Below are 18,697 nucleotides of genomic sequence, written 5' to 3'. Positions count from 1 at the left end.
ACTGCTTGGGGTTTGTCCTAAATTTTTGCCACTCAGCGGACCCGAACTCTACTGCAGGACTTTAGAGTACCAAACGAAACTCGCTGGATTTCTCCCTGGGCTTAGAATTTCCAACCCTGAGATGTAATGTAATGGGGAATGGTCATACTGGACGGGTACTAGTAGCACACAGACATTCCGTTACTGTATTTCTATAACTCAGTATATGTCGCAGTGTCCACTATGAAGCCTTGTTCCATAACTCCTTGCCTAACTTCTCTAGATCAGCAAATAGTTCGAGCAATCCTAACCCAGGGCACACTATAACTAGACTTCTTTATGACAAGGATCAGTCAATCTCCGGCCGACGCTCGGTTCCGAGGTTCAACTGTGGCGCAGGATCCAGGATACAGTTGTCTTGGCCGACACCAAGATAGACGAGATATTGGTTACGATCCTGCAGATCCCGGAGAAGTTACCCTGGCTTATGTACACCCTTTCCTAGCCCTAATGACATGGTGTCTTCAGGGTGGCAGATTTGGCGTATCGTACAGATCTGAATCTCCGCTTGGCCCGTCCCTCAAGTACTAAAATGTAGTACTGTAACCCGTCTCACCGAGAGAGACTTTTTAGATGCTTCTTAAGGTGGGATTACAAATACTAACTTTGTTTACCCAAAAACAACCTAAGCTTTCTTTCTGGAGACAGGAAATGATAGGCCAATCCTATACTACTAGTAATTATCTTTTATACCCCTTTCTACTTTGTTTTCCTATCCTCTTTTTATTCTTTTTCCTTTTCCTTTTTTCGAGCCATCGAAGCCCCCTTACCATTCCAATTACAGACTCCAAGTAGGATGGATACCATTCCAGAAGCTCCCCGGAGGAACAAAAAGCAACGAGCTGTACTATCATGTATACCCTGCCATTTTCAAAAAATCAAAGTACATACATACCCTATGTCCCTCTCGTGGATGCGTGGTACTGATATGGGATGAGACAGTGCAATCACGTCAGACCTTGCAGTGCTTGCTGTGTAAGAGGACGACAATCGAAATGCGAATACACGGTCACTCTAGAAGACAGATGGTTCATTGAACAGGCTCAGCTTTTGCGGCGTCTACAACAACGGCGTAACTTCCTAGAACAACGGATCCTCACCCTCCTGTCGGCATCCAATAAGAAGATCCCTGTTTACCTCACGTCTCAACAGCCGGCCCCTCCCAAACAACGAGGAAAACAAAGCCGGTCGCGGAACACATCTCGAAGGAGTCCAGATACATCTACATGCCGAGAGGCTGTGCAGCCGAAACGGGAATCCGATGGTATGTGGGGATTTAATTCCCTGCACTATCACCTGTTTCAGATGTGCTGACACGCTTTAAAAAGATAAGCAACTCTGTATAGGGCATTTACAACAATACGTGCAGCCCAACAGTAGTCCACATGCTCGGTCAACGCATACGGAGCGTTCCATACAATCCCTAGTAGAAGTTTTCGGTTCCGATGTCGACGGAAACCGTATTGTGCCTTTATGGCTCGATCAAGCCATCCAGATGCGCGCCACCTCCCCTCTCCTCTGTGCGGCCATCGAAGCAACATCCTTTGTTCTTATGGGCAAGATGGCGTCCGATCCGAAGTCCACCCACGCTGGTCTCGTTCGATACACTTGTGCTTTGCGATTGGCAGGGGCGTCGCTATGCGATCCCGCGAGACGTCAACGCGATGATGTCTTTGTGGCAATAACTCTCTTTGGAATGATTGAGGTGAGCTGATTTCGTAAGCTCAAATGCCTATACATCCCGCTGATGTAGCATATAGACGTATGAAAGCAGCTCCAAGGACGCTCTCGTGAAACACCAACAGGGGGCCCTAGATCTACTATTTCTGCGAACCCCGTCGAGCCATTGCAAGGGCATCGGCCACTCGATCTATGCAGATTTACGATTATCATGGGTATTTGCTACCACTGATCGCGAGGAATGAAAGTGGAGTGAACTATTCTAGGCTAATCTTGGAATAGATTCTCTCCGCAATATCGCATAGACGAACCTTCCTGGCTCATGACGACTGGAAAACCGTACCTTGGACCGAGATGAGCCCGCGAGGTAACCTACACAGCTTGCTAGATATCGCCGCAGATATCCCGGGACTTTGGAGACAAATGGAAGGCAACTCACAGGGTTCACACCCCGCATCCCCTTGTGGTTCACCACATGGGTTTGAACCCACCCTCGAGGAGCAAGCAATGAATGTAATTCAACATTTACAAGAGTGGAGGGAAGCGCAAACGGCTGACGCTCTACCCGATCCTGCCGAAGCCCTCTTTACCGTCATGGACGAGTTTCCGGTATTCCTTATACAGGATTCCGTATCGGGAACCCACCGACCACGAGACCTGGTTTACCCTAATGTTGACGCCTGTGCGACAACAGTTTCTTACTGGGCCTTTCACCTCGCGGTCCCAACAGGAGTATCGCCAACCTGGCGCTACCAGTATGCCTCTAATATCTGCCGCAGTATGCGGTTCTGCGTGCAGAATTTCCCATTTGCCTTAGTCTGTTTGATTCGGTTTGCACTGAAAGTTGTCTGTGATGCTTTCTCTGCTGACAGTATTGAACGTCAGTTTCTGAGAAAACTAGCCGATTACTTCTATCAAAAGTATCAGTTCACTATCCTAGACTGAAGAATCAAGATACAAGCCAAAGAGATATCCTTGCTACGAGCAATTATGTGAACATGAACCATTGTATAATACATCTATTAGCCCATAGCATTTGAGAGCGAAATTGAAGGAAAATGACCTATACTATACAAAAGAACCATATGGAATATGCTCCATTTTTCTCTTATTTTTTTTCTCTTTTGTTTCACCGGCCAAATAAACGTCCTATCAGTCTCCATTATTTTTCACATGTTTTAGTCCCACAGTTACATATCATCCAACGCTCAGTGATCCTGAAATAAGTAATTTCCAAAGTTCAGTTCCTGGATAATGAACCCATCGTTTACCGAGTAGGAAAAGGGTCGATATCCTTCCTACGGTCCGAGATGGGTCTATGAGACAATAACATGCTCAGTACGTGCGTCTCCAGACATTCCCCAGCCAGCCACCTTCCTCTTGAAACAGTCCTCGATGGGGAACTTGATCATCAGCACCGCCACAGTGGCCTCTTCACTCGGGCTGGATCCGTCGGATAAGTAACCAGAAATGGGCTGTAGATCCGGTGGCAAACTATCGCTTGGCCACAGAAACCGTTGGAAAGCCACAGTTTCGATCTCGTTGGGAATGCTATCCTTCCTTCTCATTTGCTACCATTGTTCCCCTTCAGTCTTCAGCCTCCAGGGCTGAAATTAAATGGATGTTACTAGTGGTAGACACAGATCCAGACCCTGCTTCCGATAGCCCTCAATTTCCACAATCCCTTAGTGTTCAACTGCTCACGAGCCACCTGAATGGGTTCATGCAAGATTCCAGGTAAAAAATAAATAAATAAATAAAAAGGAGGTAAAAAAAGATTTTTTAAGGAAAATAAAGAAAGAAAAATGCCACATGGTTAGGAGTTAATCGGAGCCAACTACTTGGCATACCATAGTATGCCAATTTATTATTTTTCTGTCTCATGCATCCGGCCTTATTCGACGGTGTCTGCATGATATACGGGCTTTGAACCCCACCCAAGCAAAAGCTACCAGGAAAGGAAATGGCATGATGATAGATGCCTATTCGAGCTGCTACCAACATATCTATCTTCCCATTCTTTGGTTCGAGGCTCGTGCGTTGCGTGGGGTTCGCTAGAGTTAGATAGTGATTACCGGGTCAAGGTTGTTTGCGTCTTGCCTGCTCTTTGCTTACTGATATACTGTCTTCTCATCATGAGCATAGTGTTCTCACCCTGGTTTCGTGTAGTATTATGATGCTACACTTGGACGTGCCGTTGCTTTTCCCAGTACAGTTCCTGTCGCTATGAATGCCAGTTTGGAGTCTCCGTCCTCCTCGTCTGGGGCCCCTCGGACGGAGAAGAAGAAAAGGCCGATCTATGCTTGCCTTCCATGTCATAAGCGGAGAGTCAAGGTAAGTAGGCCCTAATACCCCTTCCACACAGGTCCCAGAGAACCCTATGTCTCTTTACGCTGAAGAGTGAACGCTGACCGGTATGTCCCTGCCTATAGTGCGATCACCTCAAGCCGTGCACGCCCTGCTGCCTCAGAGGAACCCCTTCGCAGTGCGAATTCACAGAGGAAGGTAGCAGTGCACATATGCTGCAGTCAGATCTGATCAAGAGTCTTACGGAAGAATGCGCTTATTTGGAAAGCAGGCTCGCCGAGCTAGAGTCATTAGAGCAGAACTCGCAGCCCTCTGAGAAGAAGGGGTGTAAGTATTAGCATATACCGGTTCTGTGAAAGAGTATGGACTGACAATTCCGAGAACGAGATGCCCTACATCTCAAAACACTATCTACTTAATTTCTATGGATTAGGGTTCCTTTGGTGACTTCTGGTGACTGGTTTTCGGGACATGGGGTATACGGTTCCGCTGAGGGTGGATTTGGCAGGGCTTCGGTACGAGACAGGATTGGGTATAGGTATGGGTATGGGCAAGGGACTATATACATCTGGTTGCATTTGCTATGTAGTATTTGATGATTCTGTGAATGTACTCTGAGCGTATGGTGTTAATTGGATTATTTTCAATTGGGTAGATGTAGTAGGATCGACCTTTTCCTAAATCAGACTCGACTTTCACTATTTTCTTGATACCCGGATGCTGGCTATATGCACATCTACAAGAATTCAACTTCTTTAGCCCCCAGAAGACCTTCTCTCTCTCTCTCTCTCTCTTTCTTTCTTTCGCCTAGTTTCCCAAGATCAATTCCACCATCCCCCCCCCCCCAAACAATCCGCCAATACTGTTGAACTATACCGACCTTCAACTATGGTCTTTACATACAGCATACGGAGTTCAAAACTGACATATTCCCCTTTTTCCCAAGCCATATCCGAATACCACCCTAGTCATGTCTCTGACCGCCAATAATACATCCCTAATTCGAACCAAATAGAGGGTAATTAGTCTGATTCAAGTATCCCGCTGCAGCTAAGTCCTAAGTTCAAACTCTATCGGCCATCTGCTGACCTAGCGCATGAACTACAGTAAGGGGTACCAGTCCTTAGGGAAGACCAATACGAGGCTGATATTCTGTATACGGTGGACCACTGGGATGAGTGGGTTCTTTCGTTTGGGTTGGTTCCGGCAATATACTCTGTGTGTGTGTGTGTGTGTGTGGGTGGGTGGGTGGGTGGTTATGGTATATATTTGCATCTATGTTTAGTATGTGGTTTGGGTCTGTTGGGGTTAGTTAGCATTGGAATATGGTTTGTGCAGTGAAGGGTTGGTGGAGAGGGTGAGGGCGAGGGTTATTCTTCTGTTCTTTATCTACTAGGCCTTGACTCTGTGGATAGAATATGACGAATGTTGCTTTCACGGCCGGACATTTTGCCTTGATGACGCTTTCATGGGTATGTGAGGCAAGATGCGGATTTGATAGCTTGCCATCGGAGATTGAGCATCTGTCTATCACACAATGGTGATGAGGGAAATATCACACAGATATGAGGCAGCCAACCCAATATTCTAGGCATGAGAAGGAGCCCAGGAAGTTAGCTTGTGAGATTCTGTTTGAGCCTGATCATCTTGATGAAGCACCTTTTCCGAGTCTAAGGAGCACAAGCAGTTCAATCACGTTCCAGAGGACGAATCATGATTTCATATGAAATTCTTATGCTTTTACCAATGCTACACAAGAGTCAACGCTTCACTCCAGCCTCGGATCTTGGATATAAGGACCCCAGTGTGCTCCCATGGGAACAAGACGATAACTTCTTCCGTCGAGTCAGGTGCATCGATCATATATCATGGTTTTCAAAACAGCCCTAGGAATTTTCCACCAGTTCTGCGGCCGTATCCTTTACTAGATACCTCAGCTTCATACCCAACGGACTTATCGTGTGCGAGACTCGCGAGCGAATGAATTAGACAGCTCGCAGCCATCCAGAGACGGTACTTCACGACGAAGACGGCGGTTATTATCTGAAATACCTGGACGACACCCCGGTGGCTATTGCCAGAGACTCACTGTGTCCAGAGCTGAATAGGTCGTAAATTCGACGCCGGTACGAATGCCTACGCTCGTCGCTGTTGCTTTAGCACGGTCGTCTGTATTACGTACAGAGACTGTCATATATGTTCTTCTCGTCAGAATTGCCTTTGAGGCTTTGCTGTGGCTTGAGGATACTGGGCTGGGCCGCTTTGAGTGGCTTGGGAGAGTGGTCAGGATGCGAGTCATACTGATCGCCAGGTACTGTTGAAGTCTGTTTGGTCCCTCCCTGCATTGGGTTTTTAGTTTTCTTTTTCCGTTCTTTTATTATTAATCCTATTAATCTTATTCTCCGTGTTTGTTTTTCTATTTTATGGACTTTGATGATGAAGTACTCAGCGTCTGGGATAAGAATTGCTTAAAGTCTCTCTAGGATGGTCAAGAATAGTTATCCTAATGATAAGAACACCCTCTCCCTTGAGACAGGCGCAGCAAAAGGTTTGATCTAGATAACTGTTGACAGCTTGTTGAATTTTCTATTCATTTTGTACCATTTACAAATGGTCGAACTTTTCTAGAAATCGATACTCAAGACTTTGCGTAATTTCAACAGGATTGCTCCCCGCACGATGGTCGATGGATGTATGTACTTTGATCTAATAGTCAAGAGTGAGGCCACCAATGAGAGCACGGGGTTAACAAATTCATAGTATTAAGGCTTGGCCCCTTTATTTATTAATGTTTGCTTTAATCAGCGCCTCTAGTCAATCTACTCGCAATCGATCATACAATCAAGTAGCCATGCTAATGTGTACCTATGAGAGTGTCTCACTCGTTACACATTTATATACTGTTGAACCTTTGTCAAGGATGCTTACACTGTACAAACAAAAACACTATATGCGGAAACCTCCGCGGAATTTGTCAAGCTGGCATTATGGAAGCTGAAAAAGCGATCAATATCATCAAATACAATGATCATGGTCGTGGAACTGAATGTGAAGAAGATAGGGCATGATTCCCGATGAGGGATAGAAGGGGAAAGCGCGTGACATCACCCACCCGCAAGGTCCTCGGATCGTTGCCCTTTTTAATTTCCTCCGCTCCGCCCTTCTTCCTTTTCTCCACATTAGATTCATTAGATACCATACCATGGCCGCCAGCAATGATGTTCGCGGTTGGATTATGAGCGGCGTCTCTGGCGTGGGTAAGTCGATCTTTACTTCCTATATCGCTTCACTTGTTTGCTCCTTCTAGCTGACCAATTTCAGCCTGCATCCTAGGGTCCGCCTTCATTTGTGTTGACGTCCTATTCCGACACTTCTCCAAAGGAAAAGGCTTCCAAATCGTGAACAACAATGCCTTTCTGTCGGCTTCATTATGTCTTAGCGCAGGAGTGATGGTAATTTGGCTTCCTTCCTGTTTTCTAGATTTAAACCCGACCATTTCTGATAATACTAGCTCTTCACTTCTCTCTATAGCATGCTTCCTACCTCTCAAGAGTACCTCACCCGTGCCGGATGGTCCCCCGCCGTCGCTGCCTACTCGCTTATCGGTCTTTTTCTGGCCGGCGCCATTATTATTCGTCTTCTCTCTGCATTTATTCATCGTTATATCCCATCCCACGTCGTCGGATGTGCTCATACTCATGAGGGGGGCGCAAATTCTGCCGACCCAGAGCGTGGTGACGGTCACCACCACGCACATCACTCGGAAGGCCACCATGGCTGGTCCGAACGAACTCCACTATTAATGCGAGCAAGCAAATCTAGTCCTGCGGTCCCACACGCTGGATCTGAGGAAATACCCGAATCTGTCGTTTTTCCTGCCGGACCTTGGCGCGTACGCCTGGGCCGGCGCTTAAGTCGGCTGGTGGGCATTAAAACACAGTGTGACAAAAACGGTCCCTGCTATGGGTTTTCGCAGACATGTGGTCATGAATGCTCGAAGACCCTCGTCGCTCCCGAGATATCTGTCGCAGACGACGCCAATGTCCACACCATTCCCGTGCATGTGGACTTAGAACGAGCGGATGTGTCCAACCGCACCCTTCACCAACCGGGAGACTCATCATCCTCCACCCCTCGTAATGAACTTCCTGAATACCCGACCTCATCTGCACATGAGGCAGATGATGCGCAGAAAATACCAGGCCCTGGGAGCCGACATCATCACCATGTACCGCAAAATGCGTTTCTGTCTATCGGTCTGCAAACCTCGATAGCGATTGCCCTTCACAAATTGCCTGAGGGCTTCATTACCTATGCCACCAATCATGCAAGTCCCAAACTCGGGTTGACTGTCTTTCTTGCTCTTTTCATTCATAATATCAGCGAAGGCTTTGCCATGGCATTGCCTCTCTACCTTGCCCTTCATTCGCGAGGCAAGGCAATTTTCTGGTCCAGCCTTCTAGGGGGTGTCAGCCAGCCAGCCGGCGCAGGGCTAGCGGTCCTTTGGATCTGGGGTGCTGGGCGAAGCGGTAGTCCGGATGGCGAGACTGACCCATCCTGGGCCGTGTATGGAGGCATGTTTGCTGCTACGGCAGGCGTAATGACCTCTGTCGCCCTGCAGTTGTTCAGCGAAGGATTGGGACTAACCCACAATCGGGGCATGTCGATCGGTTTTGCCATCGCGGGAATGGGTATAATGGGCATCAGCTTTGCCCTGACTGCATGATTTTCCATTATTAGCCTGGCGTTCGTTTGGCATAACTTGGTATTTGATTTTGGATCATTATAAACACCGCGCATCTCCATAGATAAAAAGGGAGGCCAAAGCGAAGCATCTGGGAGTTTAATCCTTTTTCACGAATGTGCAACGAGTGATGATTATGGTTTCGGGTTTATGATACGTCTTGCCTATTCGCTGTAATTCAATTTATTACTTACCGAAGATATAACTTGCGCTTGCTTCACTCTGCGGTTGTTCTCCATTCAAGGTGTCATTGTAGAAAGCCAAAATATAACGAGATATCGGAACCCTTTGTTAGATCCCAGCTTTGTGAGGCTATTCGGATGTATTGTGCTTGAGCAGAGGTTGCTGCTTCGTGACTGAGCGAGTTGCATGCCTCGCATAGCGGTCGTAGGATTCCTATGCTTTGGAATGTCTCTCGGAGTTATCCTGATGGCAGAGACATCAGGCGGTCGCTCGGCATTGATTGATGAGATGGAATTCTCGGGGGAGTTTGAGTGATAAACATCCTCTGTCAATTGGTTAGTGGTGTGGGATGTATTTTCTCTTCGATGAGAATATGTTGCTGGAGATAGATAGGTGATGCATCGGATATAGGATGCGAAAGTGGTGGGGAATTTACTTGACGTGAAGTACAAGGGGTCATGTGCCTTAGGTAGATACGGCCCTACGGTCTAGCAGACACCTCATACAAACGAGAATAGTTAGATTAGGTTTTAGAGCTCTTAAAATGGAAAAATAAGCCATTTTCGCTATGTATCATTCATCTACTATACACATATACAATAACATGTCCAACGCCTCTGATGCAACCATGTACCCATAAGACTCCCAAATGATACGCGAATAGTAACCCCTTAAAACAGTATACAGTAGAAGGAGAAAGGAGAATTTAGGCACCCTTCCCTTTTGCAGCGGCTTCTCGTTCCCTTTTTCTCGCCAGATATCGCTCCCGTGCGCTCGAGACATCCCCCTCGGTCTTCTGGCTGCGAGTGCGCATTGCGATTTCTTTCTGCCGTGCTGCCTCGGCCGCTTCTTCCTGTCGTGCTTGTTCTTCCAGCTGTGCTGCGATCATCTCTGTTTGGCGAGCACGCTGGCCAGCACGAGCGTTCTGTTGTTCCGATTGGAACCGAGACCGGGGTGCCGAAGGGCGCGATGCTGTACCAGCTGTGGCCGCAGAGGGCTGTTGTTGCTTGGGCTTTGGCGCAACATTGAGACCAGCGGATAGCAATTGCCGCTTGTCGACAACATTTCCTTCGTCATTGACGGCAACATGGGCACCGTGCGCATTGAGCTCCTCCGCCATCTGCGCTTCTGTCTTCTCTTTGGGCTCCTCTGGTTCCCCTGGAGCTTCCCCAGCTTGCACCCGTCGAGCAGCCTCTTCCGTGGCCTTCATAACAGCTTCATGCTGCTGTTCACCCCGAGACAGCATATCCCGATAGAAATCAACCATACCAGTACCACCGTTCTGTTTCCGTCGCTCTTCCTCCTGCCTCTCCCGCTCGGCCTCCTCCTCTTCAATCTTGCGCAACTCCTCCTGCTGCTTCTTATACGCAGACGTCACAAACTTCTCCTTATCAGCGAACTCATCGCCCTCAGCCTCCCGCTCCTTGGCCAACAATCGATCCCGAGCACGCAGTTGATCGCGCTTGCGCACCTCCGCACTCCGCAACAAGGATGTCATATACCGCGGCCCCTCCCCCTTATTCTCCGCTGCCTTCTCCTTCCCTGGCTTCGCATGCAAACTCTCATACACCGCATCGTAGGAATAAATCGACGGGTCAAGCTCCTCCGCTTCCCGCGCGTGCTTCTTACTACTATGCATCGCAGCTAAATTCACATATTCCTTCTTCTCCCCATCGCCCTTCTTCGACGGCGCCGTATTCAACCCATACGAAACGCCTTTAAACCCTTCGTCCTCCTCCTCCTCATCCGCGAAAATAGATCCCTTACTCAACGGCTTCACATTCGGCTTCCCCACTGCTCCGCCGAACGGTACCTTGCGCTTTGTGGGTGGTTCGATCGTCGATGGTTTTGGCTTGGGTTTCTCTTCTAGGTCGCCAAGGGTGGAGATCTCAGTTTCTCCGGTTTTGTCTTCTTCGGTGTCCGAGTCCGAGTCGAAGATTGTTTTCTTGCGCTTTTGGCTGAGTGATACGGCGCTGGGTTTGTTTTTGGTTGGGATGTTGAGGCCGTAGGAGAGGGTTGGGGGTGGCATTGTTTTCTTGTTTTCTTTGGGAGGCTGTTCGGGGTTTGTGTTGGTGCTGGTTCGTGGTTTGGGTTTAATGAGGTTGGACCTTGTCTCCTGGTTCGGATTGTATATTGGTCACGTGGGGATTGGGGTTTATCTTATCGGCTATCGCGGGACAGTGTATATAGATACTACGGAGTATGTAGTAATGTATTTGAGGGGAGGATGGAGTATTTTAGGGTGTAATTGTGTATGGGTAGTGATGATTAGAGCGCTTGTGTCACCTCTTAATGGCTAATTAACAATTTGTTACCTGTGTTTAACCAGGGAAAAAGGCAATAGGTTCTTAGAGTATGATAGCATTTAAAAGGCAACTGAAACTGGTTATACAAAAACGTGTACGGTGTATATTAACATAAGTAACGAAATTTAATATTTTAGGTCAAAAAAGGGTATCTGTGGTCAAGTATAATTCCCCCTTGGAATTCCGTTTGAGCAAATGTGCTATTCTTCTCGGAAAATAAAAACGCCACTCGTGAACTTCTAGGTCTCATTCAGTCAGCATCGTCATCAGATATGGAGGGGCTAGAGGCCACGTACAATACACTTATCTACTAAGCCTGATGATTAATAGTGCCTAGCTGTATACAACAGTGCTACCTGTATTGATCCGGCATTACCTGCCCCGATCATGCCAGAGTGCTAGCCGACGTGTTATGCCCATGCATCGTGGACAAGTCTGCGTCGTGCGCATGATTATCTATCGCTGTGGCTTCAACACCCGCCGACTGTTGCTGCACAGATTTGGTAGCTTGCCATTTCCGCAGTGGAATAGCCAACAGGCTACTAAGGCTCGTTTGAATCCCCTGGTAGATGACCATGGGTAACATCATCCTAGTCTCAGTGGCTTCGGACAATCCCACAAACATAATCGTTGTCAATGCCACACCCATTGCCGGGGTTTTGGTGGGTACCAGATACGCCACGGCTATCGAATCTTCATGGGAGAGCCATAGCCGAGAGACAACGATAGACATGGCAAACCACACAAAATACAGCGCTATTAAGATAAGTACGACGAACACCATATTATCCGATGGAACGCCAGAGAAGGCTCCGGACTTGAAGGCACCGTCATAAGTACTCCAGATGACGGTTAGTAGTGCAAAAGAGCTCAGTTTGCTCATCTTCCATTCCCCGAATACCTTCTTCACAGGATGAGGGGACAAGCTGACTATAACTTGACCGGCCAGCTGATGATTGGAAGAGGACAAAGGAAAGTATCAGCATTAACATCCTATGCGTATGTTGAGGGCTAAGGTCTCATGAAGAGGGGTTAAGACATACTAATGGGACAAAAACCGAAAGCCCTAACTGTTTGAAGACAAATCGGTAAGTCTCAGTCACTCCTTCGGTTCCCGGTAGAATATCCAAGTACCAGGCCTTGGTTCCTGTGTATAGCTTTATCAAGGCGGTCGTCACAAATGGACCAAGGAGATTCCCAATAGTTGACTGCGCAACAGTCAAAGCTCCATTCCCGTTTGCTTTTCTTGTCATGATGGTGTTAAAAGAAATGCTTTTATATAATAGGTTGATTATCAGCGATGTTCTCCGATCAAGAGAGCTATATGGGTGGTCTTACGCCGTAGGAAGGCACCCTAAGATAATAATCCCAATCAATAGTGCCGGATCCATGAAATGCCGGTCAATTGCGCAGGCGCTGACAACACCATAGTTTATAGATGAGGTCAGGAGATAACATTGTACTTGAACGAATATATGCATCTTCCAGCGGCTCAGATTCTCTACCAAAACCTGCGTAGGAAGCGTACATCCATTGATGAAAAAAATGACGGAGACTGCCAGATAATTGACTACAGTCTGTTTTGTTCCCTGATGAGACTTTGGCACCTGCACTTGAGAGGCGAAGCTGATCAGGATGCCCATGACAATGAGAAACCATTGGTCAATCGCTAAATGCCAGATCCCAATTGCCCATCTCCATCGCTGTTTTCTGTCCCTGGAAATGGCTTCAGACCCTTTCCGCATCTCCAGGGGAGCGTACTGTTCTTCATATGATTTTCTGGAGGACTGGTTGTCTGCTACATGGTACATCACTCAGTGGGACCCCGACAGGCCAGCATTCAAGATGGGGAGCAAGGGGGAGGGAAAAGAGATCCGGATTCCAGCTGGTACTTACGATCATTCCGAGTCGTATCAGTTTGAGGCGTCATCTGGCGGTCGATCAAGACTCATAGTTATGTTTCCCCGCGGGCTGTCAGTAGGGTAGGAATATAATCTACGGAATAGACAGGAATACCCAGGTTGACTGAAATAAAATACAGGAAAGTTCTAGTTGGCAGCTAGAAGAAGGCGATCTGTGCCACTATTATACATACTCGGATATCTCTGATCTACACAATAACACTAAAGCTAGGGGGGAAACGGATCACTGGCTTGAATAGATTCCAGGGTGTTTATCATACACCACAGAGTGGAGTAGTCCCACAAAGCCGAGCCAGCGATAACATCTTACTGTTTCCCTGTATATCCGAATGCATGCAGTATGACGTTTCCATTGTTGACTCTACCAAATTTCTCCTGGGAATGGTGATCTCAAGCTTCAGATTAGGTCGCGCAACATCCTTGCGTAAGGCGAATGAGACTCCTCTTTGATACGACATGGATGGGATACAACGGATCATCGTAGACATCTTAGACCAGTTATCCCTTCTAGGAAATGAGGACGCGTTGCCAGCAATGCAGGGAGAATGCGTATCGTGTGGAGATAATAAGCCCCTAAAGTCATTAGCCACTCCAGTGACTCCACTACCGAAGCATAAAGCCAAAGAAGACATGAGTTCATGCAGCTTGCTTATAGAGACTACTGTAGGCATGTGTATATATCGTACGCGTGATGTGAATAAATTGTCAAGGGAGCCTTAGGAGAAAAGATTATGATAGCGCGAGGGGGAAAGAAAGGTTAGCCATCTATGTAATTATACATTATTTATTAAATAGGGTTCTTTATCTTATCAGTCACGTGTTTATATCCCCATTATCTACTCCCCGTCATCATCAATAGTTTCCCGCCAATACGCCGACGAAGTTGACACATACGACAAATGTCCTACTACTTCACCATCCTCTCCCCCACAGATGTTCCTTTGTTCAACATCGCCTTCGGCACCTCCAAAAGTGGTGGCGATGGAATTGCCCGCTTCCGTTTTCCGGATACCGCCCAATACATGAATCAATTCATCATTCATTCAAGTCTGGATGTTGTTGAGGAAGCTCAGTGGATGAATGGGAATATGTACGTCTTTCCTGTTCGCTTCCTGGTGGCTGGATATGATATGATCTGTCAACTAAAGCATAAGAAATGAAGGTATTTAAAGCACATCGACACCTATCCCCCGGCCTCAGCCTACATCTCCGCCTTCCTCGCTCCCTCCGGCGCCCGATTTCTCCTCCTACATCAACCGCCTCAACTTCCATCTGCGTCTACCGGAAGCGGCTCGTCCTCGCTCTTAGGATCGAGTTTCTCGGCTTCTGCCCTGGGAGGTGGAAGTTCCAGCAGAGCATCGTCCAGTTCAATCGGGGCGAACCCAACCTCGCCGCAGACCGAGGAGGCCGTCCGCCAATTCATGAACGAGGTTTACGAAAATTATGTTAAGACTGTGATGAGCCCATTCTATAGACAAGGATTAGAGATTAAGAGTCCAGTTTTTAGGTCCAGGGTTACAGCTGCGGGAAGAAAATGGCTGTAATCTCTCTATCTCCTTCCCAACTTAATACCATCTTTGCTACTTATGTCCTGTTGTTCTTTTGAGCATATTCTACTGTGTATCTTTTCTTGAGTCAATGATTAGGTTCTACTTCAAAGGCTTAATAAAACGGGGCGCACCACTGGTGACCTATTCTCCTGGGCTGTATGCGCAGGGACCGGGAGCGGCTATCTCGTACATTTTACATTCAGGAACGGAGTTTTGGCAGAAGTCGAACATTCATTGTATTACTGCTGCGAGCTTCGTATAGGGCTATTAGATGCTCGATAATCAGTTCCAGAGAAGAACACTGGGAATAAAATATAAAACTGCATCCAACGTTAAAACCAGATATGCATGCGGTGGGTGGTTGGTTCCGGCACTAATAGTATGACTCTACAGGCTCGGGTCTACCTATCCACACGTTCTAGGTGCTCTCCACCCCCAACATCTCGACTGCTCTTCCCTAATACTTGATTCTCAATAAAATAAATGATGTACCTATATAATTCGAATTCAATATCCAATCGCCAATCCCCCTTAGCAGGTCTCAGATATACATTTCTATAGTAAAATAGTGTACCAAACTACTTCACGGCTAGAAAATATATAAACAGATAGAACCCCAGCAACTAACTTTTCCCATTTTCGTACTCATGCTAATATAAGACATAAGACTATCTACACTTAGCCAACCAACCCCTCTCCCCCCAAAATTTGCGGTCGCCATAGGTAGTTGTACGTATACTCAACACTACAAGCATTCGTATTCGAGGGAATGGCTTCTACGAAATTAAAGAATGCTGAATCTGTATGAAGTATACATTCAATGCTATTTCCGGTTTTAGTTCAAAGTTTTAACTGTGAGGACTACTTTTCCTAGAAAAAGATTATACCAATTTATAGGATGATCGATTGGCTTGGCAAGGGCTGGAGTTGGCAGGAATACTGTTGCTAATTTGGGAGGTGGGACGGAGAACTACCCTAACTCCGGAGTGTATATGAGAGCAACATAACTTTCTCGAGTTGATCGAGGTAGATTTAAATGCGATCTATCTATGGATGAATAGGTAGAAGTAACCTCGATACCGAAAATGAGAACATCGAAAATGATTACACGCTATCTAGGGTAGGGTAGCGTAAGTACAAGCCCCGAGTCACATGTCACAGGTTCTAGACTGGGTTCGTACTAAGTAATCAATACTACCTAGTAATAGAGTGGAATCTTAGCAAGAATTTAGACACCACCATCAGTGTTAGCTGCATGCTAGTGTGCTACTATGCAGTGGGCTTAGTCTTACTGCAAGTATGAACCGCGTATCGAGTGTGTTCATTGGTCATTCGAAACCACAGCACCGATATCTAGTGTCTGTGTTTAGTAGTTGCATGGTTGCTAACATATGAAACAATTGCAAAAGTATTCGCAAGATAATCCCAAGGCTTGAAAACGGAGGAAAGAAAAACACGCTCAAAAAGACTTCATAACGCCCAACCAACTAATCGTCAAACTGTCATCTGAGGAGCCAGTTTCTTCACAGTGGCATTTTTAAAGTTCTCCACGGCATGGACTACATCGTCCACTTTGGCTACCGCCCCGAAGATTCCACCTTCCATCTTGATCGATTCAATCGTGCTCATATGAAGACCAGGCTCACTCGCCGCCGTGCCGTCTTCTAAGATTACGCAATCGAACCCTCGGTCATTTGCCTCGCGCATAGTGGTAGATACACACACATCGGTCGTTACTCCTGCAATAATGAGGTTCTTGATGCCTTTATTCCGGAGAAGAAGTTCGAAATCAGTGTGAGCAAAAGCCCCCCGGCCTGGTTTATCGATGACTGGTTCCCCAGGGATCGGATATAGCTCATCGATGGTGTCGTGGCCAACCTCGCCCCGGATCAGAAGACGGCCCAGTGGACCCTGGGACCCAATCCCAAGCCCAGAAGCGTTATTTCGTGAACGGTACGCCTCTCTGCTCGAAAGGGTCGATAGGTCTGGCCGATGACCTAGAACATGTTAGATACGAGAGTGGTCGGAGCTGAAGGCTATTCATGAATAGGCACATACCTTCACGTGTATGGTACACAGGAAATCCAGACGATCGGAATGTATTCAGAACATGCTGTAGCTTAGGGACAAGTGCTTGAGCAGCTGATATATCATAGCCTTGGTATTCCATGTATCCGCCTGGCGAGCAGACTATATTACATATCGTCAGCATGGAATGTCTGGGAAGGATTTTACGGGGGGAGGGAATGCATACAATCCTTTTGCATATCGATAATCACTAACGCAGTCGTATATGGTGTTAGAGTCGCGTCATGCGGCCAATCATATGGTATTGCTGCAACTTGGCCCTTTCGAACCTTGTGATGAGGAACTTGCCGAGGCTTCTCAATAACTGGGCCATGGTTATGTGTGGCATTCAGAACAGTCAGCGTCCAAATGCCAGGAGTTCCAGCTGCGACTAGCATGAAAGGACAATCCATCAACCGCGACGTTCGTCGCCGTTTCCTCGTCTCCTCGGTGAGGCCGTTGCGCGGACGATAGTGTCCGCCCCGATCGCATCGGAGCCATACCTTGGCAGTTCGCCCCGGTTTCTTTTCGGTGGGGGTACTGGAGGACTTGACTACAACATTGTACCCGTGCGCTTTTCCGTGGGCCTGCACTGCTGCTAGAAGAGACGCTCTTCATATATTGCATAGTATCAGTAGGTAACTCCACAATCAAGCCAATGCGAGGATTTGCGCCGCTGAGCTAATAGATGAAGAACGAGGATACTCACTTGTCAGGGAATGTTCCTTCTGGAGGTGGAAGGAGTTGCATTGACATCTCCGGGATATCTTGAAGATCACTCGGAGCATCGAGATTCAGGTCGGTGGGATCCGCCATGATAACAGATCGTGTGGATCTCCTCTACAAGAAAAGAGAAGGTCTGAAATGAAGTATCAGCATCATCAGCAAAGTCTCAAAGTGACAATGGAGCTTCCAGCCGGAGGGAAATAAAATCGGGACATCATAAAGCACATCAAAAGCCCGAACTAAACAAGTGCGTGGAAGCAATCCACAGTATAAGAAGTGAATCGTGCGTGGACATAGCGGACGCTCGCTGGAGACAGCCAGAAGGCGGATCTTAGTTGGCAGGGAGCGTTTGAAGCAACAGGGCCGAGCGAGCTAGCGCGAGAGAAGGGAAAACAGTGGAAGAGGAACGAACTCACCCGAGCACAACCAGAATTAGAATCGATCAGTGTTCAAACAGGCCCGAAACAAGCCAGAGGCATTGGATTGCCCCAGAGTCCGTCACTCACAGATCATCATCGGAAGACGCACAGCCGCAGGCGGTGGAATTGAAATGTCAGGGAGCTAGTCCTTATTTGGTATAGCGGTATTGATTGTTATGATTATCCGTATGGGCCGTACTGTTGTCCCGTGGACACGGCCCAGCAATCTGCTGCCCACTCAGCTGGGCTGGATAGCATCACCACATCATCTCTCCTCATAACATTGTCTACAACCCTCCTGCCCCTCTGTGAGGGACATTTAAAGGTAAGTCAAGTTGCTGAGGCTGCTTTAGTCTCAGTGGCATTTTCTTTTCTTGTTCTCTTTCTTTTGTTATCTTTTTACTGCAGTATCTCTATTTCCTTTCCCTCCCTTCGAGTTCCATTGTCGCAACCCGACTATCGCGACACCGCCTCGGCCCCTCCCACTACCACCACGAACGGACACCCAGTTGTTGACGCTGGCTCCTGTGGACGGTCTCGGACTGGATTTTGTGGAACATCCTGTATCTTTCAGCATCTCTGTTGGGTGTGTATTCCTTTAGTAGTGGCATCTTCTGACGTGGTCTGTTGGAACGTGCGCCTCCTTCTCCGGCATCACCTGCCGGCGCGGATATAATGCCATCTGCCGATGATTCCACCTCCTCTCGACTTAACGGGACTAGCTCGAGCCGGGATGAACTCACATACTATAAGA

At 47.4% G+C, this 18,697-nt stretch overlaps 9 protein-coding genes across 9 annotated transcripts; 5 read left to right on the top strand and 4 right to left on the bottom strand.

Moving 5' to 3' along the window:
• The first annotated feature begins 407 nt into the window (after window positions 1-407).
• BDW43DRAFT_281656 (uncharacterized protein) lies at window positions 408-1,303 on the top strand. Its single transcript, XM_032042537.1, has one exon. It carries the CDS (start codon window positions 613-615, stop codon window positions 832-834), a length of 222 nt encoding a protein of 73 aa, XP_031898634.1. The 5' UTR covers window positions 408-612; the 3' UTR covers window positions 835-1,303.
• A 141-nt stretch (window positions 1,304-1,444) lies between these two features.
• BDW43DRAFT_133441 (uncharacterized protein) lies at window positions 1,445-2,857 on the top strand. Its single transcript, XM_032038220.1, has 3 exons — window positions 1,445-1,744; window positions 1,800-1,934; window positions 2,002-2,857. The coding sequence occupies exons 1-3, from the start codon at window positions 1,535-1,537 to the stop codon at window positions 2,662-2,664; spliced, it is 1,008 nt and encodes a 335-aa protein (XP_031898633.1). The 5' UTR covers window positions 1,445-1,534; the 3' UTR covers window positions 2,665-2,857.
• Window positions 2,858-3,554: 697 nt separating this feature from the next.
• BDW43DRAFT_281647 (uncharacterized protein) lies at window positions 3,555-4,758 on the top strand. Its single transcript, XM_032042536.1, has 3 exons — window positions 3,555-3,803; window positions 3,865-4,053; window positions 4,152-4,758. Exons 2-3 carry the CDS (start codon window positions 3,946-3,948, stop codon window positions 4,362-4,364), a joined length of 321 nt encoding a protein of 106 aa, XP_031898632.1. The 5' UTR covers window positions 3,555-3,803; window positions 3,865-3,945; the 3' UTR covers window positions 4,365-4,758.
• A 2,383-nt stretch (window positions 4,759-7,141) lies between these two features.
• On the top strand, window positions 7,142-9,372 carry BDW43DRAFT_281643 (Zn(2+) transporter ZRT3). Its single transcript, XM_032042535.1, has 4 exons — window positions 7,142-7,283; window positions 7,348-7,478; window positions 7,538-8,744; window positions 8,965-9,372. The coding sequence occupies exons 1-4, from the start codon at window positions 7,229-7,231 to the stop codon at window positions 8,973-8,975; spliced, it is 1,404 nt and encodes a 467-aa protein (XP_031898631.1). The 5' UTR covers window positions 7,142-7,228; the 3' UTR covers window positions 8,976-9,372.
• Window positions 9,373-9,566: 194 nt separating this feature from the next.
• BDW43DRAFT_281640 (splicing regulator NSRP1-like domain-containing protein) lies at window positions 9,567-11,061 on the bottom strand. The gene has a single exon (XM_032042534.1). It carries the CDS (start codon window positions 10,980-10,982, stop codon window positions 9,660-9,662), a length of 1,323 nt encoding a protein of 440 aa, XP_031898630.1. The 5' UTR covers window positions 10,983-11,061; the 3' UTR covers window positions 9,567-9,659.
• A 583-nt stretch (window positions 11,062-11,644) lies between these two features.
• Window positions 11,645-12,512, bottom strand: BDW43DRAFT_312715 (putative sodium bile acid cotransporter; the record flags this gene model as incomplete). The annotated part of the gene is made up of 2 exons (XM_032047417.1): window positions 11,645-12,208; window positions 12,303-12,512. 2 exons carry the CDS (start codon window positions 12,510-12,512, stop codon window positions 11,645-11,647), a joined length of 774 nt encoding a protein of 257 aa, XP_031898629.1.
• Window positions 12,513-13,355: 843 nt separating this feature from the next.
• Window positions 13,356-13,926, bottom strand: BDW43DRAFT_281638 (uncharacterized protein). The gene has a single exon (XM_032042533.1). It carries the CDS (start codon window positions 13,850-13,852, stop codon window positions 13,436-13,438), a length of 417 nt encoding a protein of 138 aa, XP_031898628.1. The 5' UTR covers window positions 13,853-13,926; the 3' UTR covers window positions 13,356-13,435.
• A 148-nt stretch (window positions 13,927-14,074) lies between these two features.
• On the top strand, window positions 14,075-14,994 carry BDW43DRAFT_281637 (TRAPP subunit TRS20). Its single transcript, XM_032042532.1, has 2 exons — window positions 14,075-14,271; window positions 14,344-14,994. The coding sequence occupies exons 1-2, from the start codon at window positions 14,081-14,083 to the stop codon at window positions 14,723-14,725; spliced, it is 573 nt and encodes a 190-aa protein (XP_031898627.1). The 5' UTR covers window positions 14,075-14,080; the 3' UTR covers window positions 14,726-14,994.
• Window positions 14,995-15,973: 979 nt separating this feature from the next.
• On the bottom strand, window positions 15,974-18,175 carry BDW43DRAFT_281631 (cysteine hydrolase family protein). Its single transcript, XM_032042531.1, has 5 exons — window positions 17,941-18,175; window positions 17,508-17,657; window positions 16,986-17,410; window positions 16,790-16,921; window positions 15,974-16,728 (listed from the first exon to the last, which is right to left on the bottom strand). Exons 2-5 carry the CDS (start codon window positions 17,612-17,614, stop codon window positions 16,226-16,228), a joined length of 1,167 nt encoding a protein of 388 aa, XP_031898626.1. The 5' UTR covers window positions 17,615-17,657; window positions 17,941-18,175; the 3' UTR covers window positions 15,974-16,225.
• Window positions 18,176-18,697: the final 522 nt, after the last annotated feature.

Source organism: Aspergillus alliaceus (genome assembly GCF_009176365.1).
Source record: "Aspergillus alliaceus strain CBS 536.65 unplaced genomic scaffold BDW43scaffold_32, whole genome shotgun sequence".
Classification (NCBI taxonomy): Eukaryota; Fungi; Ascomycota; class Eurotiomycetes; order Eurotiales; family Aspergillaceae; genus Aspergillus; species Aspergillus alliaceus.
This window is presented reverse-complemented; position numbering and strand designations above follow the sequence as displayed.

What these genes read in the sequence shown, in the direction of transcription:
- BDW43DRAFT_281656 (XM_032042537.1), top strand. Translation starts at nt 613, where the DNA reads ATGCTTCTTAAGGTGGGATTACAAATACTAACTTTGTTTACCCAAAAA.
- BDW43DRAFT_133441 (XM_032038220.1), top strand. Translation starts at nt 1,535, where the DNA reads ATGCGCGCCACCTCCCCTCTCCTCTGTGCGGCCATCGAAGCAACATCC. An exon ending in CTCTCTTTGGAATGATTGAG is followed by an intron (nt 1,745 to 1,799) that starts GTGAGCTGATTT and finishes TGTAGCATATAG; the next exon opens with ACGTATGAAAGCAGCTCCAA. An exon ending in CAGATTTACGATTATCATGG is followed by an intron (nt 1,935 to 2,001) that starts GTATTTGCTACC and finishes ATCTTGGAATAG; the next exon opens with ATTCTCTCCGCAATATCGCA.
- BDW43DRAFT_281647 (XM_032042536.1), top strand. Translation starts at nt 3,946, where the DNA reads ATGAATGCCAGTTTGGAGTCTCCGTCCTCCTCGTCTGGGGCCCCTCGG. An exon ending in GTCATAAGCGGAGAGTCAAG is followed by an intron (nt 4,054 to 4,151) that starts GTAAGTAGGCCC and finishes CCCTGCCTATAG; the next exon opens with TGCGATCACCTCAAGCCGTG.
- BDW43DRAFT_281643 (XM_032042535.1), top strand. Translation starts at nt 7,229, where the DNA reads ATGGCCGCCAGCAATGATGTTCGCGGTTGGATTATGAGCGGCGTCTCT. An exon ending in GAGCGGCGTCTCTGGCGTGG is followed by an intron (nt 7,284 to 7,347) that starts GTAAGTCGATCT and finishes GACCAATTTCAG; the next exon opens with CCTGCATCCTAGGGTCCGCC. An exon ending in GTCTTAGCGCAGGAGTGATG is followed by an intron (nt 7,479 to 7,537) that starts GTAATTTGGCTT and finishes TGATAATACTAG; the next exon opens with CTCTTCACTTCTCTCTATAG.
- BDW43DRAFT_281640 (XM_032042534.1), bottom strand. Translation starts at nt 10,982, where the DNA reads ATGCCACCCCCAACCCTCTCCTACGGCCTCAACATCCCAACCAAAAAC.
- BDW43DRAFT_281638 (XM_032042533.1), bottom strand. Translation starts at nt 13,852, where the DNA reads ATGCCTACAGTAGTCTCTATAAGCAAGCTGCATGAACTCATGTCTTCT.
- BDW43DRAFT_281637 (XM_032042532.1), top strand. Translation starts at nt 14,081, where the DNA reads ATGTCCTACTACTTCACCATCCTCTCCCCCACAGATGTTCCTTTGTTC. An exon ending in CAGTGGATGAATGGGAATAT is followed by an intron (nt 14,272 to 14,343) that starts GTACGTCTTTCC and finishes TAAGAAATGAAG; the next exon opens with GTATTTAAAGCACATCGACA.
- BDW43DRAFT_281631 (XM_032042531.1), bottom strand. Translation starts at nt 17,614, where the DNA reads ATGGCGGATCCCACCGACCTGAATCTCGATGCTCCGAGTGATCTTCAA. An exon ending in TATCGATATGCAAAAGGATT is followed by an intron (nt 16,922 to 16,985) that starts GTATGCATTCCC and finishes TATGTAATATAG; the next exon opens with TCTGCTCGCCAGGCGGATAC. An exon ending in TGTGTACCATACACGTGAAG is followed by an intron (nt 16,729 to 16,789) that starts GTATGTGCCTAT and finishes AACATGTTCTAG; the next exon opens with GTCATCGGCCAGACCTATCG.